This window comes from Hypanus sabinus, chromosome 3 (assembly GCF_030144855.1).
Source record: "Hypanus sabinus isolate sHypSab1 chromosome 3, sHypSab1.hap1, whole genome shotgun sequence".
In the NCBI taxonomy this organism is placed as follows: domain Eukaryota; kingdom Metazoa; phylum Chordata; class Chondrichthyes; order Myliobatiformes; family Dasyatidae; genus Hypanus; species Hypanus sabinus.
The window spans coordinates 38,882,824-38,899,448 of NC_082708.1; the positions used below are offsets into that span (position 1 = coordinate 38,882,824).

The 16,625-nt window shown below is 37.4% G+C and overlaps 1 protein-coding gene across 4 annotated transcripts in view; it reads right to left on the bottom strand.

Annotated features, from left to right (window-relative positions):
* The window catches only part of wdr95 (WD40 repeat domain 95), a 152,178-nt gene that overhangs the window by 43,417 nt on the left and 92,136 nt on the right, over positions 1-16,625 (bottom strand). For all 4 annotated transcript variants that reach the window (XM_059964092.1, XM_059964091.1, XM_059964093.1 and 1 more), the window contains 6 exons: positions 13,236-13,331; positions 8,773-8,831; positions 4,411-4,552; positions 1,368-1,407; positions 1,188-1,276; positions 50-240 (listed from right to left, as the gene is read on the bottom strand). In XM_059964092.1, the coding sequence (XP_059820075.1) occupies positions 50-240; positions 1,188-1,276; positions 1,368-1,407; positions 4,411-4,552; positions 8,773-8,831; positions 13,236-13,331 (617 nt within the window). The remainder of the gene's footprint in view (positions 1-49; positions 241-1,187; positions 1,277-1,367; positions 1,408-4,410; positions 4,553-8,772; positions 8,832-13,235; positions 13,332-16,625) is intronic.

Genomic DNA, 16,625 nt, shown 5'->3' on the forward strand with positions numbered 1-16,625 from the left:
TTTAGATGTACTATATTATTTTTATTGGCCTTTCTAACCATCTCCAAACCTTTAATGTCATAATCTGTTTATTTTCTTCACTTTGGCTTAAATTGACATGCTGTGTTACAGAGGCCCCTTCTTCCAACAGCGGGTGAATGGGCAAGCTGAGTGGATCCACCAGAATCTCATAGGGAACCATTGGGTGCATCCACGATGCAGGAGCATAAATGTCCCATGGCTGTGGCTGCCCAAAAGTACCTTAGGAAAAGAACATGTTAAACAGGCATATTAAATACGCGAGAACGATTACAAGATTATATACTTTCAAACTGTCAGATAAACAAGCCTTTTTTTAACAGTCTAATTGCAGGAATAAGGTTAAATTTTGCAACATATTTTCAATCAGACAATTATTAAAACATGGACGAGGAGGAGAACGAGATGAAAATAGCAGTGGAATGAGAAGAGGAGGACATAACAAAGATGTACAGGGAGTGTGGAGAGGACTGCAAGAGAAAGAGGGAAAGAAGCTGATGACAGGGAGGAGAAAGCAAAGGGACACAGATATCAAATAGATATAATGGGGAGATCAAAACAAAGGCAGGGAAATTGCTTCAGAGTTGGGGTGATTAGAGCCCCCAAAAGGGTAATGGAAAGTCTCATTCTTGGTAAGGAGGGTGCCAGATTGATTCAGAACGTTACTTTGGAGCAACGGGGGCATGGACTGGGAAGGGAGGGGAGTAGGCAAAGGAGGCCCATTGTTAAAACTTGATGCCATCATGTCAGAGAGTTAAATCCCAGTGAGAGAAGGTGACGTTTTACCAAGTGCAACACTCGGGCAGAGAACTGGCAGATTTCTGTTATGTTTGATTTCTAGATGGTTAAATTTTGTACTGCTTCCCAAGCCTGATAACTCTGGTTCTTTATATCTATTTTGTGCATCAAATTATTGTGGAAGTTTGTTGTGTTTGAATGGCTAATAACAATAATAATACTTTTTTAAATGATTGAAATCTGAAATCCCTTGAAATCTGGCTGCTAATAAATGGAATTTTTTTCATTTTACACCTTTAATATTCACATCAAACTATTGCAATTGTTCAACATTACATCTGAATGTTTACTATTTCATGATATTTTAGTTAGCAGAACACATGAAACCAACAACTAGAGTATTAGCCTTTAGTTATTGCATTAGTAATTACCAATTAATTCACCATCCATGCTCCACAGTCGTACAGTACCCTCAAAAGCAGAAGTCACCATCAAATTTTGTTCTTCTATCAGTTCCATGCTGGAACAAAAAAAATTGAAACTTATTATCATTAAACTAAAAGAAATTGAGGTTTTTAGAACTTAAAGCAAAGTATATTGTGCATACTTACCAAGTAATACTGCTTACATGGGCTCTCCAGTAGTTAAGAACTATACCACAATGAAAAAGACAAGGCAGTTAAGTTAGAACTAACAAAATTTAATATTCAGCAGTTTTTTCTCATTACACAATGCTTTTTTCTATACACAGGTAGCACATCTGACAGGTGATGTAAAAAGAATGAAAGCAAAAAAATCATAATGCTATTCAGAAGATTTGACATCCACAACCAATCCGTGGAGCTGTGTTTGGAGAAAACCACCCATGTTGTGCTTTTTCGCAAAGTGAACCCCTACAAATGGAGATGTGCTCCAACAAGATGTTTTTCTTCCAACGATAATGATGAGTAGCAGAACTGCTACTTCGTGGCTGAGGATAAGGGTGGGCGGGGGCAAATTCTCCAATGGTCAAAACAGTAACAACCCATGGAATCCAAGTTAAAAATCTTCAGTTCCAAAATTACCTCAGTAACAGGAGAAAACAACATTAATGATCATGTTTTGAGTTTGGAAGGCCATGGAGCTCAGTTGTATTTCTCATGCTTTTTGTTTTGTATGTTAATCATTAAGATTTAAATGCCACGTCATGATTTAGAACATGACATAAAAATAGTCATGTGATGTACCCTAGTTAATGAATCTCAATCTGCAGAAGAGTGAATTAATACAATTGTGGAGTAAACCAGGCAAAAGAATATATGTTTCCATAAATAAGGAAAGAAGTACTAAGCCCCTATTGGGTTTAGAAGTGGATCATTCCCAAGGACTGAATGGGATTTATTCCAGGCTGTAAAGGTGGGCAAAGGAAGAGATTGCTGGTGGTCAGGCTGAGAATTTTATATCTTCCCTGGACACAAATGAGGCACCAAGTGACTGGAGGACAACTGTGGCTCTGTCCCTTTTTAAGAAAAGCAGTAGGGAAAGGCCTGGTAATCAGAAAAAGATTTAATATCACTGGCATACGTTGTGAAATTTGTTTTGTGGCAGCAAGGCAGAGCAATATATAGAAAAACTATAAATTACAACTCTAGACATCGAGGTAATTACAGATGTGTGAGGCTAACAACAGTGGGAGGGAAGGTACTGGAAACAGTTCTCAGATGGAGGGTTAAGGGTCAAGGGTCAAATGGAAATACAGGGTTTAATGACAGAGAACATACAATAGCTTCCTCAAATGTACATCTTGTCCAGCTAATTGACTGAATGTTGAGGTAATAAAGTTTATCAGTGAGGGCAGGGCAGCAGATGAGATTTACATGGACTTTAGAAAGGCTCCCATAAGAGATTAGCCCCATAGGTTAGGGCCTATGGAAGTTAGATCCAAAATTAGCTTGGCAATAGAAGGCAGTGGTGATAGTAGAGGGTTGATTTTGCAATTAGATGTCCGTGTGCCACTAAGAATCAGAGGGGAAACTTGCTCTTTATAACATATGTAAATGACATGGATGTGGGCCAGGGTGGCAAGATAAGTTCATGATGAATATAGTTGTTGACAGTATGGAAGCTGGGCTCATTTTGTTATCAAAATATTAATGTGTTGGTGAAATGGACTGAAAAATGACAGGTGGAATTTAGTGTAAGGTGATGGATTTTGGTAGTCCTAATAAGGCTAGGGCATACACCATGAATGTTAGGGTCTTAAGGAGTATTAAGGAACAGAGGAATCTTGGAATACAATTTCATATATTCTTAAAGGAGGCAAGATGTTCAGGAAGGCATAGAGGATATGGGCCTTCAATAGTAAGGCCACTGAATACAAAAGCGGAGATGTTACGTTTCAATTTTACAAAACCTTGTCAGACCTCAGCTGGATTACTGGATGGAGTTCTGGTCACCATGTGGCAGGAAGGAGGTAATAATGCTGGAGAAGAATGCAGAGAACATTCTCTGGGATGAAGCAGTTCAGTTATTAGGAAAGTCTGGAGAAGCTGGGTCAGATCCCCTAGAGCAAGGAGGTTCAGAAGGGTATATGAGGTATATGAGATGATGAATTTATGGACTGGGTAGAGTCCAGGAATGTTTTTGTTCTATATCACACACAGGTAGATGAAATTTATGGTAAGGAGAAAGAGATTTAGGAGGGATATGAGCAGGCACGCTTCCGCAGACAAGATGGTTAAAATATACTTAGAATGATGCTTTCCTTTGTAGCTTGGGACATAAAATAGAAGTGAAACAAAACCTCTTTCAATACAGTGTACAATTCTTGTAATGACATTAACTTATACACTCACACAGGAGAGGAGGCAGAGGCAACATATGAGGTTGTTACCAGTAGTGGGGAATGTAACCATTGACAAGGTTTGAATTTATTTTCTTTGGTGCTGAGGGGAGATTTAATTAAGGCATATGAAATTATAAGCAAGGGTTTAGAAAGGGAAAGAATTAAGGACTAAGATTTAAATTAACTATGGAAATGTGAAGGTGGAGAGGAACATTTTGCTATTGACTACCAAATAAATATCCCTTGGTTGTTAAATATTTTGGGATATCCTCAGTATATGTAAAGTGTTTTACAAATGCAAATTGTTTCTTCGGACTACAGGATTGTGACAGAACAAAGGTGCTCCACATCTATAATAATAGCAATGTGAATGGATAAAAGGACAAATACAGCAAATCGGGGAACTGTAGAGGGTTACTGAAAATGTCAGCAGTAAAATTCAGTCACTGATCTCATGATAATGGTTTGTTATTCTGAAGATGATTCAGTCCTTCACTCCAATCTGGCAGATTTTAGAGTATTTTTAAACTGACAAAAGTCAAATATTTATCTAATTAAATAATCTGATGTATATTTTACATAACAAATCATTTGTTGCCCAGCAAACCGAAACTATTTTTTAAATTTAATGTTTACAACAAAGCACCATCTTTGTCCAGATGAAAAAAATGAGAATATGGCATAGTAGTGAAATATAACAACAGGCAGCTGAGATAGTTCCATGCTGTTTAGTAACAGGATAAAAATTACAACCATACTACCGCAAGGGATATTCTAAATTTGGAAATATCATGTACTTATTGGAACAATGGAGCATCTCAAATTCTTACTTTTTGGTGGATCTGTTTCTGGTCCTTGAACAGCATAATCCTTTATACTGTAAACATAGATATATCCAACATAATCCGCGGTGTAAAGTAAAGAGTCATTGGTCGATGCACCAAGACTACTTATCTGAGACTTCACTCTAGACTAAAAAGATGGAAGCACATTATCAATTTCAGAATTGGGATGAATGGCGTGGTGAAGCAGATGTAGCACTTTTTTCAGACTTATTCTGAACACTGCTTCCTTGCATTAGTGAAAAAGTGCACAGTATCTATCATCAGTAACACATACAAATGCTGGAGGAACTCAGCAGATCAGGTAGCATCTATGGAAATCAATAAACAGTTGACGTTTCCGGCTGAGACACTTCTTTAGGACTGGAACGGAAGGGAGAAGAAGCAGAATAAGGAGATGGAAGGAGAGGAGGGAATACAAGCTGGAAGGTGGTAGGTGAAGCCAGGTGTTTGGGGAGGGGAAGAAGGTGGAAATGGTAAAGGGATAAAGTGGTAAAAATGGTAAAGGAGGAATCTGAGAGGAAAGTGCATCATGGGAGAAAGGGAAGGAGGAGGGGTACCTAAGGGAACTGATAGGTGGATGAGGAGAAGAGAAGAGGTAAGGGGGAGCTGGAGTGGGGAATGAAGAAAGAGGGAAAAGGAAATGGGAACAATCTATCCCCAGGTAGGCTATGTGATGAGGGAGAAAATCTCACTGATGACACAGTAGAAAGCCCAGGATCCTTTAATTCCCTGGCATCAGATAAGTGGTTCAAGTGAAGTCTTCAGCCAAAGGCAGTGGGAAAACTACAGGAACAATCAAGCAGGTGAAGGACTGTGGCTGATGTCATGAAGCTCAAAGGGAATGGTTCTTGAAACTTATTGTTAAAATAGCTATATAGTCCTAAAGATAAAATGTCCCCTCAAAAAAACCTGACCTTGTATTACTCACATTGAGTGGACAAGAGTAAAATAGATCTTACTTTATTCTATCACAAACTGATGTTTAATATATTTGTTGGTGACCGAATAAAGGCATTTCCCAGGTTATTATGACAGTAATCATGATGCTTTCAATTGTTTTCTGTGTAATTGGTTTTATAACACACTTTGTAAGTGAAATAAAATATAACTTAAATATATAATCATTTCATGAATAATATAATTATGGGGGTTAAAATTATGTTGGTTATCTAAAGCTACCAATAAAAGTATTCTGTAAAAATATATGTGTGCATAAAAATCTAATTTAATCTATTTCTCTTTAAATACATACAGTGCGTACCTAGCATAATGTGCACAATTGCTTTATTTCACTGTCAAAGTGCATCAGAATACACCATCACAAGCACAAAGAATATCTGTAGATGCTCAGAATACACTGTGTTTCTTTTTGATCTAATGTAAAATTGTATAGATTATTTTCATATCTAACTCAGGACCAGTCAATTTATAGCTGATCATGGGGAGAGAACCGAGTTTTGAGGTTAGGTCCAACAACTTCTAATGATTGTACTTGTGCCATGTTAGTGCTTATAGCAAAATGACGTTGATCAGGGAACTAAAGTATGTTGAACTGTATAGGTGGATCAGACGGGATAATTACTATTAAGGTTTGAAGACATTTTCCCCAAGAGCAGTACCAGTCATTACTGGTAGCCATGAGGTAGTAAATTTTGAACTGATAATCTTGTGCTATTGATTAGTATTTGTGGACCCAAATTCTGGTGCTTCTTTGATTCAAGATTTTGTGATGTCATTCCAAATGGTAGCAGAGTTTAAACATTGAACAGGAAACCATGCAGCCTGAGCAATGTCTGTCATCCTGTCAATAAACATATATTGTACAGATTGTGCATGAAGCATTACATGGGAGCCTTTATTCATAGCCTGAACTCTGTCATTTTTGGGTGTTAAAATTGCACTTTCACACAATCATTAGTAATTCAAATACCGTTGAGTGGCATTTAGGCCAATTGCTTGCATCAGATTATGAAGTAATGTAACAACTTGGCCCAGGTTTTTCATTGAAATCATTCCTGTTAAGACTTTTTTTGCAACTTCCCTATTTCCTAATTTGTGCAAATCCAAAGCAGACTCTCTTGCATTGGCTCACCTGTCAAATGCATTCACACACAAACATAATTATTTCAGTCTTTTGGACCATACAACATCGGAGCAGAATTGGGCCATTCAGTCTATCAAGACTGCTCCACTATTTCACATAGCTATTTCGCTCTCAGCCCCATTCCCCTTCCTTCTCCCCATAACCTTTCATGCTTTGACGAATCAACACCCTATCAACTTCCACCTTGAAGGCCCTCAATGACCTGACCTCCACAGCCGCCTGTGGCAGTGAATTCTAGAGATTCACCATTCTCTGACTAAAGAAATTCTTCCTCATTTCCTTACTAAATGGTCAGCCCTCTATTCTGATGCTGTGCCTTCTGATCCTAGATGTCCTCACTATAGGAAATATCCTCTCCGCATCCACTCTATCCAGGACTTTCAACGTTCGATAGGTTTTAATGAGAGCCCCTCATTTTTCTAAATTCCAGTGAGTAAAGGCCTAGAGCCACCAATAGCTCCTCATAAGATAAGCCCTTTATTCCTAGAATCACTTTTGTGAGCCTCCTCTGAACCCTCTCCAGTGTCAGCACATCCTTTCTTAGATAAGGGGCCCAAAACTGCTCACAATACTCCAAATGAGGCCTCACCAGTGCCTTACAAAGCCTCAACATTACAAACTTTTTTTTATATTCTACTCCTCTCTAAATGAATGCTAACATTGCATCTGCATTCCTCACCACTGGCTCAATCTGCATGTTAACCTTGAACCAAATGTTAACATACCTTTTTTCCCCAAATATAATTATTTATTTACCATTTTCCCAAATATATGATGCATTGTAGGCAGTCTCTGTAATAGTATTTAAGACATTTCTTTGATGTCACACTAAACCTCCCATAGAAACTTGGTGCACAAATGTATAGCTTCTCTTTCAAAGGGTAATTTATTATCAAAGCACGTATCCATATACAACTCTGAAATTTGTCTTCTCCAGATAGCCACGAAACAAAGAAAACACATAAAGATGTTCAATTCTTTCTTTGTTTCCTGGCTATCTGGAGAGTATAAATTTGAGGTTCAAATGGCCAAAAGTCTATTGAAGGATTTAGTACCTCAAAAATAGACTTCATAACAATTTTACTTATCTTCAATGGGGAACATTAAAAACAGGTCTCCTTTAAGCTATGGAGGGTATCCTATGCTGGCTTTAATAAAAATAAAAATATAGTGTGCATCCTTATACTCAATCAAACCTACATACAAAATTCCACATTTCTTATTTTGTTACTGTGCTATGCATGGGAGGGGATACAGGGGCATTCCATTTTATGATATGACCCCACATTATGGAGGGATGGGCAATAAAGGTTTGATGCCCTGGAAAATAGGGCATACCGTGGTTTTCTATATGAGCAGGGCATTTCACCAAGAAATGCGAGTTGGAAAAAATTGTGTTGATTTACTTCCATTCCCCCTCCCCACCCCACATACATTCTGTGACCACGGCATTATTCCACACCTCACGTTTTGTTTGTGATCTGTAAATTCCGTAAGGACAAATTTCCAGAAACCAAATGGCTGTAATGCGGGATCATCTTATCTTTGCAGTAATAGAATGAGTGAAAGTTAGCAGTAATGTAATCTGTTTATAGCTGCTATCTCTTAAGACAGAAGTTCATTCTATGATTTGTTCTCTTCAGAAATCACTAATACCGTTTCAAATGGATTCAATTTAAGGATTATGAAGTGCTTGAATTAAATGAATTATGTCAAAAATGTGCCGTGAAGCCTTCTAAAACATTTGCCTGCATTAAGCAGAATTCTTCAATGCACAAATCTGGCTGAACAAATGCACAGCTTAGCACATTTAGAGTGGCACGTTTCCTATCAAGTCAGGATTGCCTTATTGCCAAGGCACTGTAGCATATTATTCATGGAAATGATTTATTTGGCCCAAAGTACTTCAATTTGCAATGGAGTTAAATAAATCAAATTAAAACTTCAGTATAATTGCTATTTTTTCCTCAGAATACACTCCAAAGAAAAAAAAATCTACATTTCTAACCATTTAAGATGATAAAAAGCATACTAATACGAGAAAATACATTTGTCATGCTTATTCTATTAGATGCAGGAGATACTTTTAGAATATATTTGTGACAGATCTTTTCAAAGCATTGCATTGGGATTGACATTGTCTTTTATACAGGTTATCCACAAGTAACTAAAGACATTTCAGCTCTTTATAGTAATGTATGCATCTTTGCCAACTTGGAGGTCTGAAATACAATGTAACTCACAGCTGTGAAAGTACCATAGAGCATTCCACCATTGAACAGGTTCCAGAAAACAAGCGCACCTTGAAGAAACAAAAATGAAAATTACTCTTGAACTAGCAGATCGGAAATAACATCTCCTCCTAGCTGATGATCAACACTGGTGCACCTCGGGGGGGGGGGTGCTTAGCCCACCGTTCTACTCTCTCAGCACCCATGACTGTGTGGATAGGCATAGCTCGATTGCCATCTATAAATTTGTTGATGATATAACCATTGTTGGCAGAATTTCAGAAGGTGATGAAAGGGCCTACGGGAATGAGATTGAGTGGTTGAGTGATATCGCAACAACAACCTTACACTCAACATCCGCAAAAGCAAAGAGCTGATTGTGGACTTCAGAAAGAGTACGATGAGGGAGCACAAACCAACCCTCATAGAAGGATCAGAAGTGGAGAGAGTAAGCAATTACAAGTTCCTGGGTGTCAATATCTCCGAGGACCTAATCTGAATGCAACATATCCATGCAGCAATAAAGAAGGCAAGACAGCGGTTATATTTCATTAGGAGTTTTGAGGAGGTTTGGCTTGTCAACTCAAACACTTAAACTTCTACAAATGTACCATGGAGAGAGCATTCTGACTGGCTGCATCACTGTTTGGTATGGAGTGGGGTGGTTACTGCATAAGATCGAAGTATGCTGCAGAAGCATGTAAAATCAGTCAGCTCCATCGTGAGTACGAGCCTCTATAGTATCCAAGACATCTTCAAGGAGTGGTGCCTTGGAAAGGCAGCGTCCGTCATTAAGGACATCCATCACCCAGGACATGCCCTCTTCTCATTGTTACTGTCAGGTAGGAGATACAGAAGCCTGAAGACACACTCAGCAATTCAGGAACAGCTTCTTCCCCTCTGCCATCTGATTTCTGAATGGACATTGAAACCATGAACACCACCTCACTACTTTTTATTTCTGGTTTTCTCGCACTAACTTAACTATTTAAAAGACATATATATGCTTAATGTAATTCCGTTTTTTCCTCAATATCTATTTATGGTATATTTTATTGTATTGCTGCCATAAAATTAAAAAATTTCATGACGTACATCGGTGATATTAAACCTGATTCTGAATTAATGGCTGAAAGCTCAGATTCTCACTTTATTATAAACAGACGCATTGCACAGTATCGGCAGTTCCTACAAAAACTAGTTATGAACAAGGATAATATTGAACATTCTGAAAAGAGAAAAAAAATCTAGATGTTCAAAACCTCAACTTAAAACAATAAATGCTGGAGATGTTCAGGAAGCCAGGTGATAAAAGTGGAAAGAAGGAAAATAATTTTAACTTCCCATTGATCTAGCCCTGAACCTGCATCTTCCTACGGTTTTAATTTCCCAATATTTTCTCATGAATTCAAAGCTCACCAGATCCTTCATTAAACTGTGACAACACAAACTAATTCTAAAGTCATATTTGAACTTTTTCCTCTCAAGTGTTGTCTGCCTTACTTTCAAAACTTTTATCATCTTAAGTACCTCAAAAAAATACAAAACCGTCCTACACTGAAAACTACTTGCTTTCCTGTACAAAATTCTTGAACATGTTGTCTCCTCTCCAAACAGTGTCCCTCTTCCCACCTTGACCCCGAATATATCTCTAACCAGTGCTGAGTGTTGAATTATGGTAACTGTTATAGCACGCTATCTTTCATACCCCCTCTTTATCATATCTGCAACCAGTGATACCACAGCGCTCTGTCATCTTTCTTCCACATCTATAGTAGTGATATTTTCCTTGTACAATTTTATCTGAACTTTCCCCAATTTTGAGACTCTTTTCTGTACCACTGGACTCAGACTTCTGAGAGAGTTGAACTGCCCCAGGGACAGCTTTTCCACTTTTAAAGCTCTCCCAAGGGTTTCCTATCATCATTGGACACAATGGACAACCAGCACCCATGCATCACTAACTGGAAATTTGCCAAGGATTTGTTCTTAGACTATCATCCTTTGCATCTTAATATAAACATTTTTATCTAAAAGCATCACTCTCCACTCAATCTTGGTCATTCACTTTTTCCATCTGCTTGCTAATAACCAACCTTAGATGATCTGCAGCTTCCTCCAGTGAAAGACTGGGATGGCTGAAACAGTGATTGTTTTCCTTTATGTCCTCACCTTCTATGCCACCCTTCTCAAAACCCTCCTTTGAGGAGGACAGTGCACAATCTTATTGCTCTACTCAGCTTCCACTTGAGCTTCCGAGCCTCTCTCCTTCTACCAACAGGACCATCGCTTTCAACCGCTTACGTCCTCCACCATAATATTTTCCAAATCCACTCTAGCCTCAACTCAGCTGCTGCTAAAATCATATAAGAACTTAGGACCTAGATTGCTTTAAACCTTCTGTGGATATACAATGGCAAGAGCCCAATAAATGTACCCTGTCTTCCAAATTCAGCCACGTACTGGTAAAGGAAATGGATTGGAGAAACAAACATAAGACGATCCCTTTCCTGGCACTGTGAATCCCATCCCAGGAAGGGACTTCCCCACCATTAAGCACATCTACAAGGAGTGCTATCGTAAGAAGTCAGCATCCATTATCAGAGACTCCCACCATCCAGGCCATGCTTTCTTCTCACTACTACCATCAGGCAGGTCTCACGCTACCAGGTACAGGAACAATTATTACTCTACAACCATCATGCTCCTGAGCTGCTGTGCATAACCTCACTCACCTCAACTCTAAACTGATTGTATGACCCAACAGACTCACTTTCAACGACTTCATGTTCTCATTGTTTTTCGTTTTTAATCTCCCCAATTTTTCTTCTTTTGCACATTGTTTATTTGTCAATCTTTGTGTAGTTTTTTTGCAAATTCTATTATATTTAATCTTTCCGTAAATGCCTGGAAGCAGATGAATTTCAAAGTAGCACGTGATATCTTAAATAACTTGATAATGTATGCTCTGAACTTTGGAAGAGATTATAATTGAAGTACTTTCTATCTGTGGGCTGCAAATGTCATGCGAGGTCATTCATTGGGGGCTGCGTGAGGTTTAAAAAGCACTAGGGGCCATTCAGATGCGAAAGAAAGGAATTATAGGCCAGTTAGCCTGACTTCAGTGTTGGAGTCCATCATTCAGGTGAGTTTTCAGGGTACTTTGAGGAACATGATAAAGCAGACCAAAGTTAGCACAGCTTGCTTAAGGGGATATCTTGCCTGACAAATCTGTTGAAATTCTAGCAAGATAAGAGCCCATGGTACTACAGGAAAAATTCTAGCATGGATAAAGCAGTGGCTGATAGGCAGGAAGAAAAGTGGGAATACAGTAAAGGGATCCTTTTCTGGTTGGCTGCTGGTGACCAGTGGTGGTGGGTCGGTTGTGGAACTACTTCTTTTCAATGTTATACGTCAACGATTTGCATGACAGAATTGATTGCCTTGTGACCAAACTTGCAGATAATAAAAAGACAGGTGGAGGGGCAGGTAGCGTTGGGGAAGCAGGGAGTCTGCAAAGGGACTCAGACAGATTGAGAGAATGGGCAAAGAAGTGGCAGATGAAATATAGTGTAAGGAAGTGAAAGGCATGCACTTTGGTAGAAGGAATATTTTTAGAATATTATCTAAATAAAGAGAAAATTCAAAAATCAGGTGAAAGGGAACTTGAGAGTTCTTGTGCAGGATTCCCTAAGAGTTAATTTGCAGGTTGAGTCAGTGATAAGGAAGGCAAATGCAATGTTAGCATTCATTTCAAGAGGACTAGAATATAAGAGCAAGGATGTGATGCTGAGGCTTTATAAAGCACTGGTCAGACCACACTGAGTATTGTGAACAGTTTTGGGCCCCTTATCTAAGAAAGGATGTGCTGACACTGGACAGGTTCCAGAGGAGGTTCACAAGAATTATTCTGGGAATGAAAGGGTTAATGTACATCAAGCATTTGTTGGCTCTAGGCCTGTACACGCTGGAATTTAGAAGAAAGGGGATCTCATTGAAACCTATCAAATATCAAAAGTCCTAAATAAAGTGGATGCGGAGAGGATATTTCCTATGGATGGGTGAGTCTAGGACCAGAGGGTACAGTCTCAGAATAGAGGGCCATCCATTCAGGACAGAGATCAGGCGGAATTCTTTTAGTCAGGTGGTTGTACATCTGTGGAATTCATTCCCATGAATGGCTGTGGAGGTCAACTCATGGAGTATATTTAAAGTGGAGATTGGGAAGTTTACGATTATCCAGGGTGTCAAAGGTTTCGGGGAGAAGGCAGGAGAAGGTTGAGAGGGGTACTAAATCAGCCACAATGGAATGGCAGAGCAGACTTGATGGGCCGAGTGGCCTAATTCTGTTCTTATGCTTTATGGTTTTATCCCTCCAGACGCTGTTAGATTTGTATATTTATCACATTTTTGACTGTTGTTTCAGATTTTCAACAGTTTCAGCTTTTGATCTCTAAATGGAATTATTTACTTACCTTGGGAACCAGTGGTAACAAGGGATGCTCCTGAATCAATCTTCAGTGCTCGAGTTTTCAAGAATATAACTTTATTTACACTTTTATCTGTTACTGCTGTGAAAACATTGAAAAAGTAATTAAAATAATAAACAGTACTGAACAGTAAGATAGGAATAAAAAGATATTTAGCGTAGTGATACCAGTAAACTTGAGACATTATTTAGTTCTTGTCTGCTTCTTTTCATTCAGAGCATTTTTTCTGCCTATTTGCAGTTGTTAGTTGTCTCCTGTAATTTCTCCTTTCTCTGAAAAAGCTGTTAACACCAAAGTCCATAAAATTTAGATTGGAAATATGGGTTAATGCAATACGAAACCTTTCAAACTTTCATTGCTTTGTAGCTCAGGGATAAAATATCAGTCCAGCTCATCCAGAAATTTCTTTCCCACAAAAACAAATGAAGCTGTTATAACTCAATAGCTGGGCATGTGCAAAGTGTAGTTCCCTGTCGTCACACACAACTAAGGCACATTTTGGTCAATGCACTTATCTAATTTTTACCCAGAAGGCTGAATTTACTTAAAAGTGACATGTGTTGTACAGTGAGGCCCACTGTGACTGTGAGACCCTGTATGTGTTGTCATGGGAATGAGAGCCACTCAGAAAAACTTTTGACTGGCATCAAAATCATCTCCTCAACTTTGTTATCTGTTCAAGGCTATCAGGTTAGTGTCAGTGGTTTCAAATGTTCCACCAAGTGTTCAAAAATATAGAAATCAAATTTTTTTTAAGAAATTCCAAAAACATTTCTAAGTGCTTTTAGGTAATGAAAAGTATGGCACAATTCCAACTATAATCAAAATAGTATATACATTATTTTTGATCATCCTTGCAAGTGTCAAATTTCCATTTAAACAAATGTGCTACAAGTTCCTATGCCAGGTCTAACGTGTATGAAGTTGAGGTACTCCAGAGGTAATTCATCTCCGCTCAACTCTGTCTGGAGCACACCTACAGATTCAAGTAACAATAGTTTTTCAGTGAGCTCAGGGTTTCTGCGCTCAAACATGGAAACATCCGAATCCTAAATCTGCTGGCACATGCAGTAGATCATAAATGAAGGCAGCTTCACAGAGGACTACCAACATTTACCACTGAGTTTTGGAACTGTATTTCTTTTTTTTAAGATTTTTTTTTAATTGAGTTTTCAAATGATTACAGAAAGAAGAAAAAAAATCAACCCTTCCCCCCTCCCCTTAACCCGTCCCCCCTAACATATCCCTATAGAAGGAAAGAAAAAGAAAGAGAAGAAGAAAGAAAGAGAGAGTGCCTGGATATCGGAAGATCTCCACATGCTCCACGGAGATCATAATAACTTTAGTATATATATTTATTTATTTCCCGAAATAACCAATTATTTTATCTTCGGAGCACCTATATATTTAATCCTGTCTTTTGTAAATAAGGGTGCCAAATTTTCAGAAATGTTTCATATTTCAATCAAGGGAATCAAGGGATATGGGGACAAGGCAGGGACTGGGTATTGATAGTGAATGATCAGCCATGATCTCAGAATGGTGGTGCAGACTCGAGGGGCCGAATGGTCTACTTCTGCACCTATTGTCTATTGTCTATTATCTCTTAAATTATAAGTAATTTTTTCATGTGGAATACAGCTGGAAATTTTGTTCTTCCAACGATCTATACTTAAGTATGAATCCGATTTCCAAGTAACTGCAATAGCCTTTTTGGCTACTGCCAATGCAATTTTTATGAATTCTTTCTGATATTTATTAAATTTGGGTTTCGGTTTTATCCCTTCAATATCACCTAATAAAAATAATATTGGGTTATGTGGAAGTTGTGTTCCAATAATTTGTTCCAGTAAAACTCTTAAATTTGTCCAAAAAGGTTGAATTTTAGGACAAGATCAAGTAGAATGCAAAAAAAGTACCAATTTCTTGATTACATCGGAAACATTGATCAGATAAATCTGGGTTTAATTTATTTATTTTTGTGGTGTAATATATAATTGATGTAAAAAATTATATTGCACTAATCTTAACCGGACATTAGTTGTATTTGTCATACTTTCAAGACATAGTCTTGACCAACTTGTTTCTTCAATTTTAATATTCAAGTCACTTTCCCATTTTTGTCCTGACTTACGGATTCCTTGTTTAATTGCCTGTTTTTGAATCAAACTATACATACAAGAATTTTTTTTTTAATTTTTCCTTTTTGAATTAAAGTTTCTATTTCATTAGATTTTGGCAATAACATTGTTTGACCCAATTTTTCTCTTAAATAAGCCCTTAATTGGAAATAACAACAAAGAGTGTTGTTTGACATTTTGTATTTATTCTTGAATTGATCAAATGACATTAATATACCTCCTTCAAAACAATCTCCTATATATCTAATCCCTTTTTGAAACCAGTTGTATAAAAGTTGATTATCCATTGTAAAAGGAATGTTTATTTTGAATTAAAGATCTCTTTGCTAATAAAGATTTCCTTATCTCATCATCAACATTTATTTTATTCCATAAATCAATCAAATGTTTTAATATAGGAGATTCTTTCTTTTCCCGTATCCATTTAGATTCCCATTTATATATAAAATCTTCTGGTGTATTTTCTCCTATTTTATCTAATTCTATTCTAATCCATGCCGGTTTATCTTTATCAAAAAAAGATGTAATAAATCTAAGTTGATTTGCTTTATAATAGTTCTTAAAGTTTGGAAGTTGTAACCCTCCTAGATCAAATTTCCATGTCAAATTTTCCAAAGATATTCTTGACATCTTACCTTTCCAAAGGAACTTCCTCACATATTTATTTAACTCTTGAAAAAACTTCTGGGGTAGTTGCATTGGTAGTGATTGGAATAAGTATTGTAATCTAGGGAATATATTCATTTTTATGGCATTTACTCTACCTACTAATGTTATTGGTAATATCATCCATTTATCAAGATCTTCTTGATTTTTTTTCAATAATGGTAAATAATTTAATTTATACAAGTTCTTTATATCATTATTAACTCTTATACCTAAATATTTTATAGCATTTATTGGCCATCTAAATTGAGTTATTAATCAACATTGACTATAATCTCCTTTAGTAAGAGGTAGAATTTCACTTTTATCCCAATTTATTTTGTAGCCTGATATTTTCCCATATTCTTCCAATCTAGAAGATAATTTACATAGCGAATACAATGGGTTTGTTAAATTAAGCAGAACATCATCAGCAAATAAGTTAATCTTGTATTCCTCCTGGTTAACTCTGAAACCCTTAATATCTGGGTCCATTCTAATTAATTCAGCTAATGGTTCTATTGCCAACATAAATAAAGCAGGTGATAACGGACAACCTTGCCTAGTTGACCTTGTTAACTGAAATGGT